Source organism: Diplotaxodon limnothrissa, linkage group LG11, assembly GCF_057381915.1.
Source record: "Diplotaxodon limnothrissa isolate DT_005_m linkage group LG11, D_limnothrissa_male_GT1.1, whole genome shotgun sequence".
In the NCBI taxonomy this organism is placed as follows: domain Eukaryota; kingdom Metazoa; phylum Chordata; class Actinopteri; order Cichliformes; family Cichlidae; genus Diplotaxodon; species Diplotaxodon limnothrissa.
In genome coordinates, this window is record NC_140606.1 from 37,342,872 (window position 1) to 37,363,030 (window position 20,159).

The window sequence follows — 20,159 nt, forward strand, 5'->3', positions numbered from 1 at the left end:
AACTCTGTACTAAAATGAAGAGTTTTCTGTACATATTGGTATATTATTTAGCATTGTGTCATATTTACAATGATGCATTGAGCAAACGGTATCCATGGCTGCTTGTTCCCAGATACTAATCAAGCTAGGCTACAGCATTCGTCACTACATCTAAATGAGGTTAGGAAGCGGAATGGAAACGGTTCCATTACAGTAGGTGGTTGACGCTGCATTCATTATTTGAAAACAACATTTAGAGGAAACCCTGTGTGTAGCTTGGCATGCAGGCTGGTGTTATTGGAGGAGTGTTGGAGCCGAGGCCACATTATCAAGCAGCTCTAACAGCTTCAGCTAGCTGAGGAGCTATTAGGATTGTGAGCAGATTTTTTCCCCCTGTAAGTCGCCCCGAGTCCACAAAATTTCCGACTCGGTGCCTTACTGAATGTCTGCGCGTCTTCAGATGTTGGGGGAGTCTGTCGGCAGATCAGACTCGGCCAGCAGTGCTGCCCAGGAATGTGTTGGCAGCAAAGTTCATGTTAGAGAAAGAGAAAATGCAAAATACCGACTCGCTGCACTCTAATTCTTTACAGTCAGCACTTTGTTTCCTGATTGTTCCTCAAACCAAAATCATTTTTTCAGGAATAAAGTAGCTGCGTTTTCACGTGTGTGTGTGTGTGTGACCACAAATTTAATGACTCCTTTGATCTGATTAGTTGCTAATTGCTTCCTTTTCAAAGACTTGACGTTTTATTGCATCTGAACCAGAGATGGGCAGTAACGTGTTACTGTAATCCGATTACTTTTTTCAAGTAACGAGTAAAGTAAGGGATTACTATTGTAAAAAATGGTAATTGGATTACTGTTACTTTCCTGTAAGCACGTTGCATTACTGTGTTACTAAAGCCGTGGGGGTTGTTTTTTTTTTTGTTTTTTTTTCTTTGCGAGAGTGTCTCATGACAGTGACGTAAGCGAGTGCGACGTTCGTAGCAACAGCTGTGTGCAGATCAACAATGGATCATATATCGATTGCGGGAGAGAGTATGAGCTGCAGTGTTTAAAGCGTGGAAGTACTGACCTTACTTTGAGTTTGAGTCCATAAAAAGTGACAAAAACATTAGCGTCCGTTGTTCACTTCATGAGAAGAAAACTTCTTTTTACAGCGAAAAACCGCTAAACTTGATTACATTTTGTATGATGGATTATGCAGAAGTAGAATTGGGCTGAAAGATCTATCGCTTTATCAGCTATTCAGGTTGTAAATCATGTTTTTAAAAAGTAACTAATTACTTTTGAAAATAAGTAATCAGTAAAGTAACGGGATTACTTTTTCCAAGTAACTTGACCAACACTGATCTGAACTATGAAACAGTGTGACTGTGGGTGTGGCCTGAGCTGCCGGCTCACTGCAAAGAGAAACAAGAACAAGGCTGAAAGTTTCCTCCACACCATGCGTGACTGGTGTCCTTGAGTCTAGTAGAATATCTACATCAATGATTTTCTGATGTGTGTCTCCCTTTTTTCCCTTATTTTTATTTGATGTATGTTTGTAGAAATATGTTTACAAATGCAAGTTTTTCTGAATCCAGTTCCATATAAACTCCCAAAGTTTGGGAGCACATCAGGTCTCGGCTGGGTCCTGTTGAAACGTTTCACACAAGTCCCTTCTTAAGTTTTTAAAAAATCCTGCTAAAAGGAAAAATAAGCACACAAATCAATCGGCTAACCTCCACAGCAGCGGTAATATAAGATCCATAACTCTGCGAGAAATGCGTCTTTAGTGTGGCTTACCTTTCTTTGAGTGGTCCTAAGCTCATCAGCTTAATACATATTGCATTCAGCAGTCTTATCACGGTGCTTCTTGCCTGCAGGAGCAACCACGGCTCCCACAGCAGTTTTACTTTCCTAAGGAGGCAGATTCTTTTGATGCATGTGTGCTGGAGTCACTCAGTCCGGCTTGAGCTGCCTTTATCTGCTAGACTTTAAGTGGCGTGTTTGCTGTTTGGTTTCCATGGTGCTGTGGGAGCCTTGGCTCGGCTGTGTGACGGGGTTGTGACTCAGAGCCTTTTTTCAAGGCCTCTGGAATGGGCTGAGTGGACTCTCTGTGACGGGAAGTCGGCTTTATTAATACACACCGACGGGCTGCTGTGACGCTGCTGGGCTGAGCGTCAGGCGGCGACAGCAGCAGCAGAACGAACATGCGGCTGTTAAGTCTCACAATGTGTTGACTTTTCGCTGGTGTCCTTGCTTGTTGCTGCCAAACATGACACAGCAACAGGTGGAGCCTTCAGTGCAGTTCGGCTGACAGGACACGCCTGTTCAGCCCAAAGGCAGACACACACACGCCTTTGTATGCAGAACAACCGCAGGGGACACATGCTTTCATCCCCTGAAGCGAAGCAACAAGGGGTCAGAACGACAACCTCTCTCATATATAATTTAAAATTGTGGTGAAAAGCAGGTGTGAGGGAAATTTTAAAACAGGTCTAAACTTAAAGCCTGGAGCCACTTGAAATGGCTCAGGTTTGAAAACCAGGCAAAGCTACACTAAAGAGGAGACACGTTACTGTCAAGGTCTTTTTCATTGAATACTTGGAGCACTGCGCCTGCGTTGTCTCACGTAGAGTCTAAAGTCTAGCTGTTTGTATGAGGGTGTTATTGCAGGGTCATTTTTAATCCTTAACCAGGCTGATAAAGGAATTATTGGTCATCATATTACGTTTTATTTTAGCTTTGTGCTGCTATGCAAACTACACTAATCTAAGCATTTATATAATAAGCTCTTTATTTATAGACGACCTCTCAAAATCCACAGTACAAAGTGTTTCACAGGGGCAACAAAATACAGTCATCGACCCTGAGGTTAGATATCCACGATTATCCCCTTGAACTTCGATTATCCATTAAAAGATTGCTTCAGAATGCCATTCAAGTGGAAACTGACAAGACAAACACTGGAATTGTGTTTTAACACTGAACAGCAGAAGGCTCTGAGTTAAGTTGAAGCGTCAGGTCTTTGGTCTGCTGCAGGAAAACACAGAGGGAATTTTGTACTGTGGATTTAAACTTAAGTGAATGAAACCTCATATAAAGCTCATATTTACTAATGATTACTCACCACAATACGAAGGCTCTTCTCCTGTATTGCTGTAAGAGCAGGAGAAGTTATTACAGCCAACAAAACCATTTTTCAGTGTTTATATGGAAACAACTTTAAATACTGTCAACTGTAATGATGTAAGGTTTATATTCACCCATCGGCCACGACACTAAAGAAACACCACCTAATATTGTCCCAACATACCGGTAATAGCATTAACACAGGATCTCTGGGCGTGTCCTTTGGTTTTAGTGTGGAGTGAAATGGAAATGAAAAGTAAATCCAAGTGTGGAGGAAAGAAATTAAACTAGAAAAAATAATAAATAAATGCACTGACTCTGCATGCACAGGCTTGAGTGTTGTGATTGTAGCTGTAGCATTATGCCAGCATAACCAGCAGCCATTTTTAACAGACGTTTTAAAACACTCAACTTTGAGCTGCTCAGACACCAGTGCAGCATTTGAAAGTAAATAGCTAAGTCCTTTTTCAGGATCAGACACAAAGCAGGGATTTTCCATGGAGGAGTTTGCCCCACCTGTCTGAACGATGTGCGTGAAGATGTGGCAGACACTGATGAAGCACTCAGACTTCTTTTTTTCTTCTGCAGTCTGTTGAAACGGTACAAAAATCAATTAAATATACTGTAGCAGACGTGGCTGAGCATGTCTAGGAGCAGCTGCAGACTGAAAGGCAGTACAATACAAAGATGCAGCAGATGCACTAACACTGCATTCATGGACTGATGTGCAATGTTGAGCGCAACTATGACAGAACGGCTATCAGACTGCACTGCAGGAAATGCACTTATCACATCACACATCCCATTTCCTCAACTGTGAATACTTTCTTTTACAATTTGCCTACTGTATTATGAACTATGACTTGCGCATGTTTCAGACATTTGTTATGTTTATGGTCAGTTTTAGGCGTTTGTTTATTTTCTGATAAACTAAATTTCCTTGTTACGCTTCATTTAGATTCAAAGCTGTATTTACTGCAGTCCGGCGCTGTTGTTTCCCCCTGTGCAACATGTCACATAGCTGCACAGTACATGCCAGCACCCTGAGCAACAACAGTGTGATAAACAGAAGCTTTTCAATATCTGACCAAACTCTCTCCTGTGAGGAGAAAACGAGAAGTGAAAGGGGGAGCCCGCTCAAGTATCGGACGTCATAGGAAGCCGTCTAATATTAGTCACAGCTTGAGTTCGCGTGAGTAAAGTTTCTATATTTATCTCGGGGTAAATTCTAAACCTGTCGCTAAGGTAACGTGTTATACATCCGCTCTATTAATGGGTGATGATGTGTAACAGGAGGATCCATTCAAGCTGCTCCTGTCAGCTTTGTTGAGATAAAATGTTTGCTGGAAAAGTTCCTTCCTAAAATGGAAAAGAGCATCTGTTCCAGATCATTCAGCCTTTCAGGGCCTTTAATTTCTTTAGTTGTCTGCTTGAAACACCATCATTAAGCTATTGGTTTGCTGAATGAGCAGGAGCCTGTCAGGAGGCTCGTGCGGTGGAAGATGTATTTTTTTTATTTGATTCTAAGAATTAAATGTGGAGAATAAGTTTTATTTTGATTTTATAGTCAAACCTAATAAAAAAAAAAAAAAAAAAAATCATCATTAAATCATATTTTTCATTAACAAGTAGAGAATGAAGCCAGTCGGTGATGTGTTGAACACAGCAGTTTTCCTTTCTCAACATTTTTGACTTTATTCTCAAAATAAAAATTAAGAAAAATGACAAATCCTTTCAAAAATACAGAAAGTTCTTTTATTTCTTTCATCTTTACTATATTTTCTTTATTATCGTTACTTTAAATGATTTAAATATTAAAAATGTGGATGTTGCGGCTGATTTTTCTCTATATATATTTTCTCAATGTTCCTTGCAATCTCTAAAATGTTCAGCTAAGAAAAATGTTTGAAAGGTTTGAAAATGCACAGTGTAATATAAAAAACCCCAAAACAAAAACCATCAAATGCTTTAAACATTTCTGTTTGCAGTAATTTAAAACTGGGCTTTTACCAAAAGACAAAGGATAAAATTGAAAATTATAATAAGACCCAAAATTCCCCTCCCAACCTCTTAAAGACTGATTATGGAGACTAGTTAATAATGAATGCCATTAATGTGCTGTTATTAGGTTAGAGCAGGATTATTTTATTTTTTAAAAGGGTTTGATGCTCATGTCACTATTTAAATTTCGGGAAAAACCCATTTTGGAGTTCTCGAATGTGTCTGGACACAAAGAGAGAAGCACGAGGTCTGACCTCTTCATTCATAATTGAGTGCATCACCATTACACCATCGCAGCTGCCATTACAAACCATCTCCATCATGAGCTTCAGTAATCAGTGCATCAGTGGACCTTTTGTTACAGCAGACATTTTAACTCGTCATATAAAAGAATATAAATGCATTTAATTCTCAAATCCATCTCTCCAGAAACCTTTTTTTCAAAAAAAATATGAAAGGTTTTCCGCTGTATTAAGGCCAGAAGCGGGCAGCGGACCACCATCCAGCACCCGCAGCAGATTTCACTGCTCGATATCTTTTCTCATGTCGTTTGATCACATCCTCCTCTGTTCTTCTGGCTGCCTCGAGGGGAAGCCCTGCGTTCCCTCGTGATGATCTCAGCTTGTATTACGTGACAGCGGACAATCGTCTGTCACACTGAGTCATGCCGGGCAGATAAGAGCTCGGAGAGCAGTCCAGGATTTTGGGTGTCTTCCAGCAGGGATGTAAATTGGATCATGCAGCTCTTTGTGTCGCTGTGTCACAGCTCTGAAGACGCCCCAAAAATGCCCGAGAGTCATAACTCATTTATACCTGAGCTGTCCTAAAGAGACGTAGTCGTTGAGGGGCATTTCCATTTAAGCTGACTTCAAACAGCAGGAGTAGCTTTTGATTCATTTTACTTGCTTTAGATTAAGAGATTTGTGTTTTTATTTTTTAGTTTGATTAATCAAGAATACTTTAAACTATGGTTAATCCTGTGTGTTTGACTTGCTTTTTATATTTAGCTGTAAACATTTAAAGTCTATATTCAGCTCTGTCATATTTACACACTCAGGGAAAAGTTGCACATAAAAAGCAGGAGAAACGTCAGCTCTGCCAATAATTTACACTTTCCCTTATTGATTAATCTAAAGTGTTTTTTTTTTTTGTTGTTTTTTTTTTTCATAAATTGGAAAAAGAAAACTTGGGATCCTTTGTGTTTCTGTCATGTTGACTGTTACACTGGTGTATAGACATGCTGACCAAAGTGTCAAATAATGAGCTCAGTGTATGTGTGAGTAACGCTGAGCCAGAAATAATCGAAACACTCCGTTTCAGCAGAGATGGGATATCTCTGATGTGGTCATATTAGACACAGAGCACATTAGCTTCACTCTTACGTTTCAGATCTTGTATTTGTGAGGGGCAGCCAATCAGAAGAAGGTTGGTATAAAGGAAGCATGCCCTTAAAAGGGGAAGAGAGCTAAAACGGCTTGGCTCAGGACCTGCACCAAGTATAATGATAAACACGATTAGTTTGAACTGTGAATGATGCAAAGCAGAAGAGTGAAAACACGTCGCTGGAAATGAGCATAATAAGTCACCTTTAGAGGCTTAAAGAGCCCCGAGTAGAGTTTGTAGGTGTGGTTGTTTACAGCCACACTTCCTGTTTTGCTTTTTTTGACTCAGTCTGATTTGGTCGAGGCACTAAAAACTGAATGGTTTCTTTGCGGAAAGATCTTGGTTTGGTTTCAAATACGGCCTGTTACAACATTACCCTTTTGTCCTGCATTTAAACGTGATGCTGACGAGTATTTATGAGCATCCCAGTACTGCCAAGTCTAGTGTGTTGTGGGCTGAAGTGAAGGGACAGCTACGCAGTGCCAGCGACTTTGACAAAACCATATTTTATGCTTTAGCAGTGAAATCATTAGTCTCCCAAATCCCTGATATGAAGCTTCATAACTTTTCATTTGAGAAGTAGGAAAATCCCATAAATGTGTAATCGCATAGATCAGAAAAGTGACAAACTTCTTGAAAATTTGCATTTTTTCTGATGCAGATATTCTGCAGATGAAGCTTGTGAGTGCTGGTGGTGTTTTGTTCTCTCGGGCCCTCGCAGAATACTTTGTGATGGAAAACAGATGCAGTAGGCCTGTAAATGTGCTGAACGGCGCTCTACACAGCTCTCTGCTGGCTTTATTGGTGTGCGAGTAATGAGAGACTCGGCCTTGGACTTCAGTGGACCAGAACTTGGTACCAAACTGAGATTTTGGCAGGCTGTCGTACTCTGTGTGTTTTAGTGATGTTTATAGAATGAAAGTTTCCACAGAGCCTGCAGAGGCAGCCAAACCCTCGATGAGTCACTCGCACATGGACAGGCTAAATCGCTTTAAGATGGTGGGACACCAAAGAGTCTCTCGCTCTCTCTCTGTGTCTTTGTGTCTCTAGCTCGCTTTCTCTCTCTGCCCAAAGACTTTCCCGTTGGGACGTAGACTGAGTGGCCGCTCTTCATCCTGCACAGTTCCATTCCCACCTGGTTACTTATGTAACAATGCTTCAGTTTCCAGACCTGTAAAATCTCATTTTCTCTGACATAAATTGGAGCAGTTGTGCTGTATAATCTAAGCAGGGCACTGAGTTTGTGAGGGATCTCGTTCAACTATCAGGCTCATATGTTCTGCATTAACTGCTGCGTTTGTTTATTAGGACTCAGGACTGACTGGAAGCCAAGCTTTGCCATCTTGATTTTGTTTATCTTAGCTTGCAGTGCTCTTATTGTTCAAGAAGCTGCCCAGTTTCATTTAAAAGTATCATTAATTGTGTTCCGTATGTGTGAACTGCTTTTGCATTGTTGCGTGTGACAGAAGTGGCCGTTAAATTTTTTTTTTTACAAACACGATTCTGGCAAACTGGGAAATAGTTTGCATGTTTTGGTTTGTGTTTTGTAACTTGTGGCACATGGGTGTGGCTTGCTAGCATCAGAGTTTACACAATTACTGGAAGCAGAGTTGTTTTTTAGAGCTCACCTGGCACTACTTGAGTCTTCCTGAAGCAAACCCGCCTTTTCTTCCTTTTCTGTCACTTTGATCTGTTGCACACTCACAGCGAGCGCTCCTGTGTTTCCTCTCCGACGGTACCAGCCTCTTACTGTTTTGCGTGAGAGCACCCAGTCGCTAGACTCGTCCCACAACCTCAACTTGGTTTTACTCCAAGAATAAATTCTTTCTTTTTTTACCCGCTTAAACGCTAGCACAAGCTACAGAACCCTGACTCATTAAGTCCACATGGGTTTTATTTAGCTCAAAGCTAACGATAGCTGTTTCTGGCGTTTTCGTTGTAAGTCAGTGCAGCTGGAGAAGCAACTAGAAACAGCCTGCTGTTACAACTTGATGCCTATATGAGGCTGAGACTTTTTTCTTTTTACTTAAAATGGGACTCAGCCGGATGATAACTGTCGCACAGTTCGGGCTGGATGCAATAAAGTGTTTGATCGACTTGTTGCAAGAAGTCTTGTGAAGCAGCAGGATAGTCTTGTTTAGTCAAAGCACTTTAACCTGTTGTCAGAATGCCTGCAAGCTAATGAAGGAGGACTGCTGTGATTTTATTAATTTTTTTTTTACTTGGAATTCACACGTCTAACAGGTCTGATTAACAGGAAGCGCTGAATAGTAAAGAACATGAACGCTTCTTCGTAATCTTATCTTAAGATCTATTTAGCTTTTTGTTTAATGATGGCTGCAAAAACCCCTGAAAGCAAGGGGCAGAAGAGGCAGTCGTGTACCAGCGTTGCTCTTTATCGTGTGAGTTGTTCTGATTCAACACCAGTGAAGAGTTAGCGTAAAAGCTGACACAAAGAGCAGCGACCAGCATCTGACTCACCCACTGATGAGTCATGTACTAATCGTGCAAAGGGGAACAAGAGGCGTTTCATGTGCTCTTTGGTGTCTGCGGTCTCACACACAGACTTTCTAACAGGCTCTGTCGACGGGCGGGACTCCGCTCTCTTTCTTCATTTGTTGACTGATGGTGTGTTTGAGCTTTAGCGAATGCAAATTTCTGCAGGCACGAATCAGACAAAGCGAGTGCGTGGAACTCATTTCCACGTGCAAATTTTGCTTTGGTGACAGCTCAAACAAAACCGAGTTTGATACGAGAGAACGTCTCTTGGCTCTGAAGCCGATTAGCCATGGTCACCATTTGCTTTGCTGTGAAAAAGCAAACACTAAAAGCTCTGTTTCCATCTGCCACATGTGGATGCGAACGGGCGGTCTCTGGCAAAGGCCGCATTGTTGACGGTTTCTGCTGATTTATCCCACACGCGCACACACACAATCCCTGTCATTGTGTTCTTCATCCCAGAAGAGACACAGGAAACAGTCAAGTACCAGCCTGTTTCACTGAAAAATGCAGCAATAGAAAGTTTCACAAAATGCTGCAGAGCTGACTCGAACCATCAGGCTGAAGGCTGCAGAGTTTTTCTTTGTTGTTTCACAGGCCACACTCGAGGTTCTCTTCAACAACCGTCGTATCTGATATCATCTCAGAGCCTGCAGGGAAACTCTTCTGCTATACGTGTGAACGTGTCAGAACACCGTCTGGTTCCTCACACACGCCAAACCTGTTCAAAGTTGCATTTACATGTCCACAATTAGTGCGTGTTTTAAAAGCGTATAATAAATCAGGCCTCCAGTCCTAACTTTTTACATTGGTTGCACTGGTGCATTTTTCATTTAGGTGTAGCACCACATAGTTTTAGTGCCACAGAGTGGCAGATGAGTGGCAGTAAATGATAGGTGCTGTGTTCGCATTGTTGCCATTTTTACCATATCTGATGTTATGTGATTGTGGTTCAGCTCATTGTGGTTACCTCAGCAGTTCATGTCATGTCTGGGCTGGGCATTTCAGGGACGCGCGTAACGGCCACCACAGCATTTCTGCTGATCTGTAGTTCATTTAAATGAGCAAAATATTTAAGGTTTTGATTTATTTTAAGGATGAGTACAGGATGCGGTTTCACACACACTGCTTCACATCCAGGACGGCCGCCATCATGACAGTCAGTGAGAGACGTAAGGCAGAAGAATGAAATTGTTTATGGGTTGATGGATTATTTGTAATTATAGATTCCAGCTTCTTAAATGTGTGTGGATTTACTGTAATTACCGTTTCTACACTTTAAGTTATTGTGCACAAGACTAGAAATGAAAACAACTCTTTGATGTCTGCTAAAGGCAGAAATCGGGCTTTATTTCGATTTTTACCTGCGTGTTGTTTTGTGCTGGATAACCGAGAAACTGTTTCCTCAGTGATGCGGGAAACTTCAAATGATTTGACTTTGGCCGGGATTCAGCTGGTTGTTGTGATGAGTAAGTCGCCTTTGGAGAATAATTTATGCAGTTAAATTTTGTTTGAACAAAACAATTTATTTATTTTTATTTGTTGCTATTTTAACATTTGACTTCTGAAAGTAAGTCATAACCAAAAGCACATTTGGATACAGGCGCTATAATAAAAAGCGTTTTTATTTTAAAGGCCATTAGCAGAGGATCATGCTGTACTCTGGCATGTTTTCCTGGTGCCTCATTATTCACCAACCTTCCTCTTAGTCACCTTTTCCCCACAGTGCTCTCCACATAAAGTGGCTTTGTGAATTGCTAAACTAAACGTGGTGAAGCTGGAAAAAGGAAACACTGGGCTATAAAAGGAAAAGGGAACATTTTAGATGGCCTATAGGGAATGTGGAAGATCCCCCTCCTCCTGCCCCCCAATTTCTCCTCTGTGTTTGAGCAGTGAGTCATCAGGAAACCCCACCCACACAGACCGTAGCAAGCTTTGCAGAAGGGGGTGTGTCTGTGTTTATATAGCAGCATACCATATAGTTTGGTGGACACTTGCATAAGTTGGCGGTTTAAACAGGGAAAACCTCAGTGGGTTTCCTCCTGCAGCCTCTGATGTGCACGTGTGCAAAGCGCTGAAGCCCCTACTCCTGCAGGGGAGCTGCTCCTGTAAACACTGCAGTCGTAGTGAGCAGCTCCCAGCTGTCGGTGTGTGCACGCTGCTGTCTAAAGCCTCTGCAGCTACTTTACATAGAAGCAATATGTTGGCCAGGTTTCCTGCGAGGAATTTGGAGGGCTTGTGGATATTTTTTTTCTTCAGCACAAATGACAGAAAAATAACATTAAAAAATCTTGTTTTTAGAGTTTAGTAACCATTTGATTTTGTGTCATTAATTTAAACATGAACACACACAGAGTGTGCTACCAGCAGATGAAAGCCAGACTTTCTGGAAACGGATGTTATGGATTTTTTTTTTGTTTTGTTAAATTTTTCCAATACTACAGAAACCACAAATTCAGAACTGTCAGTATGGATGGATGAAAGGGTTGCATGAGGAGGCCCCCAACCTTTTAATCTGATTGTGTGCAGCCAGGAAAATGATCCAGGCTGCCAGATCACTGCAAAGAAGGAAAAACAAAGGCGGCTCAGTTCATGGAGAGATTAGACAATGACGTTGTACAGTCTCAAATATTTTGTCTCTTAAAACAGCACATTCTGCACACATGGGTAACTTGCATTAGCTTTTATTTACTACACACTACAAACTGTAAATAAAAGATAGAATAAAAAGTGTTAGCTTTGTTACCTGGTGCTCACCCACCAACTGCCGAAGGAGCCAAATTAAAAGCCAAAAAGTTGTTTTAGCAGCGCTTTAAAGGACATCAGAAGTACAAGTGCGACTTGAAGCCTAGCAGACAGCTAACTCTCACAACCATAATAATGCCTGACTAACCCCAGCTGGGTTATAATTTGTTAATTTAAAAAAAAATTAAAATCTCCAGAGCAGCCTCAAGTGGCTGTTGGAGGTACTGCAGGTTCTGCTTTGGCTTTAGTTTCTGGTCCCTGAGCTTTCTGCCTTCTTTTAGTAATTGCAAGCGACACACAGAAACACTGCTTGTGCTGTATCTTGCGCACTGCGCCACAAAAACCAAATTCTTTCCATACTTAAATGTGTTTCTTCTATAAAATGTCTAAATTTAAGTTCCAGATTTATAGGCCTCATAAAGGTCTTTGCATAGCCTCTTTTCTGGCTCTGGTCACAGTCATTTTTCCTTCATAGCTTGTAGGAATAGAAGGTTAGACTTTCCTTCGGGGCTGCACGCAACAAAGCACCACACTCAAAGTCCTGAGGTGTGTTGAAAATCTGCACAGAAAACTCTACACCTTTTTATTCCACTGCGTCCACAGCGTGCTGGAAATGTGCACGCTAGCAGGCCTGACGACAAGGCCTTGGTTGCCATGGCAACGGCATAGCAAAACAGGGGAGGAGGGAGAGACACGGCGGGCTTTTTTCTCTCTTTCACTCCGTGAGGCGGAGTTCGTTTCTTGTTACTGGGGTGGACAAAGATAGCTGTGAGTCATCCTCGAGGCTCGGAGCGGAGCCAACACATTCCTCCTCCTCCTTCTCCTCCTCAGATTTCTTGTCTCCATTATTCCCCCTCTTTCTCTTTTTCTTGTTGTCTCAGTCTTTTTTTTGTATTTCCATTTCACACCACCATCTCCTACTCTCCCCCATCTCACACCAACTCCACTGAAAAGCTCCCATTTTGTCTCTGTGCCTCAGCATGTGCCAGTTTTAAATCATGTGTAATGAAATTCCTCCAAAGAGCTGAAACGTAAACAATACCATTTTTTTTTTTTTTACGATTTTATGTTTTTCCCTTCTTCTTTAGGCTGTAGGTATTAATGTGTGGAATAAAATAAAAAGAAGTGTTTTACTGTCTAGAGACAAGAAGAAAGCTTGACAAAATTCAGTTTTTGATCTAATTGTTTTTTCTCTGCAGAATATAAAACTTTTAATTTTAATCGAATCTGCATTTGTTTGCTCAGCTGTTAGATCAGTACCACCTTGCTTATTCCCCTGCTGATGATGTTGTAAATATTAATTATAAGTTTCTTAAAAATAACTGCTGAGTTTCTCCACATGTGTCCTGAGAACAATTTGAGTCTTCAGAGATTGAATATTTATGTGTTTGCTGTCTAATTTATATATGAACCTGTAATTCTGAGCAAACGGCTGCATGAAGAGCACACACGACAGATCGCACATGAACGTGGAGGGACCGGCATGCACATTTCACATTAGCACACACTGAGGTCGTATATACAGACGTTGGGTCCACAGATGCACGTACTCTGTCATGTTTGCAATTTTTGCATTGCAGAAGACTTAAACTCCACAAAGCCACACAGATGAGGTTTTCCAATGCTGTTCCATCCTCCACAGGCACCGCTGGCTGTTTTAGCAGACATCCAGCAACAGCATCCTGGAGAGGTCCCAGTCAGAGAAGCGCATCATTGAGATGCGTTTTGTAATGCAGTAATCTTCTGATTCCAGTTTGTGATTTTGATTTTGTGATTACATCAGGGGGAAAAATAGCTTTTGCAATATTTTCGTTTTTTTTTGTGTGTCAGAACTTCTCAGTTTAAAAAATTGCTTATAGTCAAGGTGCCAATCTTACCTCCCAGGAGCAAAGTTATTGGAGTGTATTTAATTTGCAATTTTTATTTTCACTTCAGTTTCTTTTTACTTAATTTCCCAGATGGGTTTTCTCATTTTAGTTCAGTTTTTACCATTAAAAATGTTTTTAGTTGTACTTTTCATTCATGTCAGTGGAAATTTTGGCATTTTTAAAAATTCTACATAGAATTGTTTTCATTTTTCTGCAGATGCAAAATGTAAAAAGTTCAGAATTGATGTTATAATGCACTCAAATCAGTATTTATAAGCAGGGATGAATCCATGAGAACCTGCTTATACAGGTCGCTTTGAAAAATTTAGCAAAACTAACAAAGACTAAAACTAAAGAAATTTCCTTTTGTAGTTCATAAAATCATTCTATTTATTTAATGTAATTTATTTATTTATATATTTCTTTGTTTCACTTAACTTCATCTAATTGTAATACGTAGATTAGAGTTTGACTATAATAACTGTAGTCGGGATGAGTCAGTCGTGCCATTTAATCCTGCGTCCTAATGTTCCTGACTTATAGTAAAATAATTACTTAGTTCCTTTTTCTTTTGTAGTTCATATAATAGGAAGTGAAGTTAGAGTGCAAACGGCTCAAACGTTCTTTACCTCACATGCGTGCCTTTTTTGCCTATTTAAAGCTGAAATTGTGCTCGAAGTTTTTACGTTCAGAGAAATGTGAGTAAATTAGTAGTAGTTGCAGTTTTGCAGACAAATGTGCACCTTTGCACCTCCCTGTTCAAAGCCACTGACAATACTCATTTAATAAAACCGTTATTGAATGCGATCCTATTGTGAGTTTTTGGTTTAGTCCCTCAAAGCGTTGCACAGTACAGAAGCTGCTATAAAGTAATTAAATAAGTGGGTTTTCCCAAGCCATTAGGGATTCTCGTGAGTGTCTGTATGTTTTTTCACTCCACCACTTTGCTTCACACTGAAGTATCTCAGCAGCAATCGGATTACTGTGAAATTTCTGTACAGAAATGCTTCAGAGTGCTACCAGCAGAAATTTTCATTCAGCCTGTGAAGGGTATCTTTCGATTATCTAGTAGATGGGATTAAATTCATTCTGCCACATCTAGCCTGCAGACTTTGATCTCCAGCCTGTATATAAAAGATGGCGACACGGTGAAATCAGCCATTGGTCACGTTTTGAAAGCTTAGGTTGAGCACCTTGGCTGGATGTGACTGAAAGTCAAAGGACACTGCATTCACATGTAGTCAGCTTATCAGAGACAAAATAGGGCCATCGTTAAATCAATAACAATCAAACAAGACTTAACTGTGATCAAGAACATACATTTGAACTGTTTTGATTAGAAACAATCCTTTTGGCCTGGTTTGAGTGTATATGCCTCCATCCATACAGTATGAGGAGTCTCTAAACGAATTAAGGACACCTAATGAGGGTGGTAATAATAAAAACATCAACACCACCACATGTGTGTCCGTGTTGGTGCTGGTCTCCCTTTTTATAGGAAGGTCCTGAGAGGTTAAGCCACGGACCCGTACGTTACATGATGGATGGAGCGTGCTCGTGACCTCCTGAGTTTTCCCCTCCTGCTGTGCCCTATTTAGTGTCTGCTTGAAGGAATGTGAATGTCAGGAATTTGAGCTGTTTGCAAGAAGGAACCTTTCTTTGGAAGGAGAGATGGACGTAGTCAAACTGTACAAAGTTTAAAAATGCTTTCTTTTTCTGTAACGTCTGTTTTCTCCTTTTAATCAAACATTTTATTTGAATGCGTTTTATAAATATACCGAGCCATTATTGTCTTTGTTGACTCATATCAACATTTAAATGCCATTTACAGATATCAGGGACCTGGGATCTGTTATGTCAAATTATTTTTGTTTTTATTATTTGTTCACATTAAGGAAGAAGTTTTTGATTTTGAGGATCTCAAAAACAAACTGGGAAAAAAATCATCATTGTTTTTTTTTTTGTGTTTTTTTTAAACATCAGCATGGATGCTGTCAGCACTGACCTGCTTTTGTGTCTACGAGGGATTAAAACCAGAACAAAACAAGAGCACTACTTTCAGTAGACTTGTGACAACTTGGCTGCACAGGGTGACCCAACATCTTAACAATCACCCCAGTTCATATATAATCTAGTTATAGTATAAAGTCACAATATCAAACACCCGGCCTGCAAGTCTTTTAGCTCTAAGCTTTTCTTATTCTTTTATGTGCGAGGAGAATACAAACTGCAAAGCAGCATGTTGATACAGTAGAGGCACATCCATCCATTAATTCACTGCTGAAGCTGATCCACTGGGCCCATTAGCCTTAATGAATGTCACAGCAGACACACACACACACACACACACACACACACACACACACACTCGTCTGCTGCAGAGTCACACTGTTAAAACAGTCTGTTGGAGAAAATATTAACATCCAGACAAAGAGCTGCATACTTTCTGGTAATGTTTATCTCCAGCTGTAAACAAATGAGTTTATAAGTGAAATGAAAAACACACCTCTCATTGTCTCCTTCTCTCATTACAGCCATGTTTGGGTTATTTTTCTTTCTTTTATAGACGTGCACTGGGTATGTTAATGAGCATTGCGGTGAATTTAAAATATCCCACAATAACATAAAGCAGCGACTTTAGTAAATAAGTTTCCAGAAACGTATATGAGCCTCGAGGAGCATGGCACCTCCTCATGTTGTTAAGCTATATTATTGTTATTACAGTCACAACAGTATAAGCCATTAAGACATTTTATAGCAGTTGTCACGTCTCTTTTTACACGAGTTACTAATCTGTCCAGTGGGAGAAGCTCGGAGCTCTGTGATGACTGACATGTCAGAATGAGGCAATAACTTTGTTGGTCCAACAACTGTTGTAGGTGTTAATAGTGCATTTTGTGCTGCACTACACCTGAGCCATGAAGTCATTCTTTGACAAGTCAAATATGACAAATAGTTGCGACACATAAGCAGGAACCGATATCGTTCTTCCTTCCTACTCTGGTGCAGTCATATCAAACAGAGGTTGATTCAAAGAAAGGCAGAAAGGCAAGCTGCCCATGAGCAAGGCTTTTAACTCCAGCAAGTATTTGTGATGTTTATAGAAAGCGATGTGTGGTCTGAACATCAGGCACTTCAGTTCAATAATATCTTTATTAATATTAAAAACAAAACAAAAAAACCAACAGATCTGAAAACAGTGAAAAATCTTCTTTGATTCCTCAGCTGTTCATAAAGAATGAAATGCTGTGTTCATGAGCAACAATAAAAAAATGTTGTGCTGCAGAATTTTGATGATTATTTTTTTCCCAGAGTGTTATTTAAAGAGCACGTGTGAATCAGTCTCTGCTTTCTTCCCTGAGCTGCGTATGTCTGTGTTTGTGAGCAGGCCGAGCCAGGACGCTGATTTGATTTGGGCCCATCAGAAACTGGGCGGCCCTCCTCCTCCTCCTCCTCCTCCTCCTCCTGCTTCTTTTTTTCCCTTTTTAAAATTTTTTTTTATAAATCTGAACATAATCAGTCTTGTAGGCTCTTTTTTTCTTTTTTTCCTAAATCTGCTTCGGTTTTCCACTTTCTGCCTGTGATGCATGTTTTTTCGGTTGGCCTGCTGTTTGTTTTGGCTCTTTTTTTCAGGAAAACAAAGTTTCGCTTTCATCCTCTTAAAAAGAAGTCCTGGGTTTTATTGAAAGCAGTAACGGATATTGATTGCTGTGTCATAAATGCATTTTTGCTTTGGAGTTTATATCCGTCAGTTCACTCTGCTGTGGGGTATCTGTGTGTCTTTTTGCCTGCTTCTCCATACACTGGCTTTCCTAACAGCCTGCAGTCCATGACTAGAGGACTCTGAGGTCTGTGTGAGCAGCCTGGAAGCCTTCTCCTGCAGCAGATGGTCATTATTAGTGACAATGAAGCCTGGCCCACAGGGCCAAATAGAATAATAGGGAGCCCATTTCCTCCTCAGTCGTGCATGAGCCTCTGTCCAACCCGTCCCCTGTCTTCACGTTGTGCTGGAAATATATAGTTTTTCCACAGGCAGTTCCAAGATTTCTTTTACTTTTTCCCCTCACACAGTTCTCTGAACAAACACGAGTTCTCTAAAAACGCCACAGGTTGTCTCAGAGAGAAGTTCATGTGTAGTTTGGGAGTCCAATAACAGCACAGCGTGTCATCCACAGCTTCTCTCACTGCCGTGTACTTTGGTGCTATTTATCGCTCGGCACAGATAAAGAACAGATTCTCCTTTTATAACTTTGTAGATTTTAACCTGAATGGAAGCTAACAGGAAATCTATACTGCAAGTTACCAAATACATTAACTGATGGACTGATGGAGGGTAATAAACCAGTCGACAGCTAAATAAATACATAGAGAAATAAATGGCCTAATAAAAAAATATGTTGGATTTAATGTTATGCCTGTGACCTTCTGTTACATGGAAGGATTTGTGGTGAGGACCTTCTTTCACCTTCTCCACTGAAATACAGACAATAGCCTAAGTGGAAGTTGATTTATAGAAAGCATTTATATTTGTTCTCTTATTTATTTCTCCTCTTTTTCTTGGGTCACCTACAAAAACTGTTCCATGGATGGCAAGGCAGCTTTGTTTTATATAGCACCTCTAACACAGCTGCACCTTTTTAAAATGATTTAGATTATAAGAGGCTGTAGACCTAATGTGAGTGTTTAGATGAGAGGATGGAGAGCTAACTTGTGTTTATTTCTGCAACATGAGAATCTGTGGGGATCGACTCACTTTCAGGACCAGCCTCAAGTGGTGGTTAGCAGAACTGCAGTTTTTGGCATTTTTGATTAGCTTCTTTTCTCAGTACTGGATGCGGCCACTTGTAGTGCTTCAATAAGGCTGATAAAATGCTTGTCTGTGGGGAATAAAATTACATTTATCAGCAGGGATATGATGAGCACAGTTAGAATACATAACAACGACACATAAAGTACCAAAAAAATCTATAAATGACATCCTGTCATCCTTATCGTCACAGGAACACCAAGAAGGAGTCTGACCTGGAGGCAGCTCTGGTCAGGTTGAGGGACTTAGAAGCTCTGCTCAACTCCAAAGATGCTGCCCTCAGCACTGCCTTGGGGGAGAAGCGAACCCTGGAGGCAGAGGTGAAGGACCTCAAGGCCCAGCTGGCGAAGGTAAAAGACATTTTTATCCAAACTTAAGTCTTACATGGTTAACGTGGGCAGGACGAGTACATTTCATTTTATGGAGTCTGAATTGTTGGTTATTTACTGCTCAGTTTTTTTTTCTTCTTTTACTCTGTTGCTTTAGCATCAAAGTAAAAGAAGTTCCCTCTACATTAATGAAAGACAATGAAAGCCTCGTGGTCCTGTGGTTTAGCGTACCTCTCAGAAGTGGTTTATTCGTGGTCTCAAATGGGGAAAATCCCACAAACACCAATGTGCGTTCTGTCCCGCCCCCTTGAGCTGCGATTTGATAGGCAAAGAAGTAGACTGCGGTTTGAAGCTTAGCCTGAAATTTGCAAATGGAAGAGAGATGTCCGTGCAGGCTGCTTGGATATTTACTGCTCATTTTGCACCGATAAAGCAGGAGTCGCTCTTTAATATCTGCAGACCTGCACGGATTGTTTAAAGCTATTTATCAGCTGAACAGCAGTCAGAGGAGTGCAGAGCCTCTTTGGCTGTCTGTGTGGTGCTGATCTCAAAGCAGAAATACCCCAGTGGAGTTGGTAATTTTATGTAAACCCTCCAGCAGCTGATTATGAATGAGGATGTGGAGGCGAGACAGACAAAATTGCATCTTTTGCTATTTGTTTTATCAATGAACGTTACTCCTGAGGTTGTGACCTTGCTCCACCTACTGGCCAAATCAAGGAACTAAAGGTTTTTCTTTAAGAGAGGCTCACAGATTAAGCAGCACAGATTGGACCTTGTTCTGTATTAGATCTCTTTTTGTGTGCTTACATGCTTCGTCTAAAAATCATTTCTCTCATCTCGTTTCTCTCTTCGTGTGTCCTTTCCAGTTGGAAGTAAACTTGGCTGATGCCAAGAGGCAGCTGCAGGATGAGATGCTGAGGAGAGTGGACGCCGAGAACCGCCTGCAGACCCTGAAGGAGGAGCTGGAGTTCCAGAAGAACATCTACAACGAGGTTCCCGCTCTTCACCTTAGCACTTCTATTTTTACAGAGCTGTCTCAGTAATCTGTCCTACTTTTCATCGTTTCCACAGGATATTGATTTGCTTCCAACCACCTACTTGTTGTTTTTGCATGTTTCCCTTCAGATCTGTCTCAGAGCTGTTTCTTCTCCTTCTAGTAATGCAGAACAGATAGAAGTCTGCACAGAAAGAGCAGATATAATGATGCCATAATAGAGCTGAAATGTTCATTTCCCAAAGTTGGCAATTTTGTGCTTTTTCCAAATGAGGAATATCTTGGAGATTTGTTTTCTGTTGGCCCTCTGAACAAAGAATTCGTGCACAGCAACCAATTAATTAATACAATTACATTAATTGACAAGGGCAGTTTTTTTTTTTTTTTTTGGTTTTTTTTTTACAGTTGGTGACTGTATTATTGTTTATGGTGCA

General features: G+C 40.7%; 1 protein-coding gene across 2 annotated transcripts in view; it reads left to right on the forward strand.

The window, feature by feature from the left end:
* The window catches only part of LOC146623518 (lamin-A-like), a 39,674-nt gene that overhangs the window by 9,352 nt on the left and 10,163 nt on the right, over positions 1-20,159 (forward strand). For both annotated transcript variants that reach the window (XM_085366696.1, XM_085366697.1), the window contains exons 4-5: positions 18,593-18,749; positions 19,598-19,723. In XM_085366696.1, coding sequence (XP_085222822.1) covers positions 18,593-18,749; positions 19,598-19,723 — 283 coding nt within the window. The remainder of the gene's footprint in view (positions 1-18,592; positions 18,750-19,597; positions 19,724-20,159) is intronic.